Consider the following 1,991-nt stretch of genomic DNA (forward strand, 5'->3'; position numbering starts at 1 on the left):
TCTCTCTCTCTTTCTCTCTCTCTCTCTCTCTCTCTCTCTCTCTCTCTCTCTCTCTTTGAGACATCAGCGGGCAGAAAACAAAAACAAGACAAAAACATAGCCTCGGGAGCGATAAATGATCTCAATTCTGTGGAAGGAGGCATAAACACATCCACATTAAAAAGAAAAAAACAACAACAAAAAAACAACATCAACTCATTCGGGGGTGACACTCTATGCCACAGTCCCCACACACTCACAGCCAAAACAGCCAAAACCTCCACAACTTACCGTCCTTCTTGTAGTAGAGAATCTCCACCTGGTTCTCTTCCGATCCCTGCAGGAAGTCCCGGATCTGGGATATGGCCAACCCGTTTGTGAGCGGGCCGTGTAGGAAGTCACACAGGGACGACTTCTGCATGACCTCTGCACGTGAGTAGCCCGTGAGTTCACAGAAGCCGTCATTGCAGAAGATAATAGGAACGGTCTCCACCTGGGCGTTAGCAATGACGAATTTCCGGTCTGGGGAAGAGGCAGAAAGAAAATGTTACTAACAAAAAAATAATATAATTGAAAAAGGAATATCAGATGTCTGTTTTAATATTATTATTGTACATTTTGTCAGCTTTACTTCTCTTTTTATATTGAATTTTAATGAGAGTAATATAAAATTAATTTTTTTAATGTATACCTGCATGTGTTTTTTCGGTCCTGTACAACCAAGAAACATTTCCCACTGGGATAATGAAGTATTATTTTATCCTATCTTATCTTATCTTATCTTATCTTATTTTATCTTATCTTATCTTATCTTATTATATGTTGCGTGATTTTGAGTTCAAGAGATGGACGCTGGCGCAGTGGCCACCCTTTGGTCATGGCAAAATAGTACAACAGACAGAAACAATGGGATATTATTATATATTATAGCATTGGTATAATGTAAATTAAATCGACTTCAGGGCCTTGAACACATAGCTCGCAGTGGTAAAACTGAAAGCAAACGAGGCAGGGGCAGACCCAGAGCAACTTATTAGGAGACCCTGACCAGGGTGACGGGAAAAGACCAAGCTTTTTGAGAGTATCCAAGCACAGAAATGATTGCCGATATTTGTCGAGGATCTGGCATTTGATGATGATATAGTAACGCAAATATCCGCTTAGCATCAAACCATGCGTTTCACAATAGAAAAAGATAGAGGGAAAGGCAAGAAGTAGGATCAGCCGGTCGCGACCTCAGTGCTTTCTCGTCGTATCTCCATGTCTAATAAGAGTGAAAACAGTTCATAACAAAGAATGAGCTTAAGAAGAAATCACATTTTCACTATTAAAAAAATAATAGATAAGACAAGAAAGCACTGAGGTCGCGCGGTGGTACTTATGAAACCATCCGCACACAAAAAGCATTGTTAACGTCAGTATTAGCAGAACGGTTAAGTAATGAGGACAGAGGATATCGTCAGTCGTACAGGAGCTTCAATAAACCAATGGAGACCAGTGCTCTTCCAGTTCTATATGTTTACTGTCATTTGAGTACACGTAAATATTAGCACGCCTATTATTAGTGTCACGACACAGTTGAATCAGGCGCTCGTCAATTTTTGGACATATGGAGTTTTCGTATCATCTTAAAGGTTGTTTGTTTGCCTTGCTTTCAATCAAAACGATATCGATTTATTTTGAATAGAAGTCGAGATATTTGAGATTGAAGGAGATGAGGTCGCCTGGTTTTAGAGGTAAAATTAGCGAGAAAATGGCCGCCAAAGTTTGGTGACTTCCATTGCTTAAGAGTCTTCGGAAACTGCAAATATAAATTAGTTGTGCCATTAATCAACTTTGATTTTCCATAAAATTCACACATAAAAGTGTTTTTGAATGGACATACAAGGTGCTGAGCCTAAAAACAAAAGTTACCAAAAAAAATCCAAACTAGATGAAAAAAGCCGTTTTCTCGTATTTCATTATTTTGACGAGCGCCTGATTTCACCACGATGTCTCATATGCTGGTCTAT

The 1,991-nt window shown here is 39.3% G+C and overlaps 1 protein-coding gene across 4 annotated transcripts in view; it reads right to left on the reverse strand.

Annotated features, from left to right (window-relative positions):
• Positions 1-1,991, reverse strand: part of LOC101863051 (potassium voltage-gated channel subfamily H member 6) — a 270,601-nt gene that overhangs the window by 159,191 nt on the left and 109,419 nt on the right. For all 4 annotated transcript variants that reach the window (XM_035972094.1, XM_035972095.1, XM_035972093.1 and 1 more), the window contains exon 3: positions 271-501. In XM_035972094.1, coding sequence (XP_035827987.1) covers positions 271-501 — 231 coding nt within the window. The remainder of the gene's footprint in view (positions 1-270; positions 502-1,991) is intronic.

This window comes from Aplysia californica, unplaced genomic scaffold (assembly GCF_000002075.1).
Source record: "Aplysia californica isolate F4 #8 unplaced genomic scaffold, AplCal3.0 scaffold00576, whole genome shotgun sequence".
NCBI classification, from domain to species: domain Eukaryota; kingdom Metazoa; phylum Mollusca; class Gastropoda; order Aplysiida; family Aplysiidae; genus Aplysia; species Aplysia californica.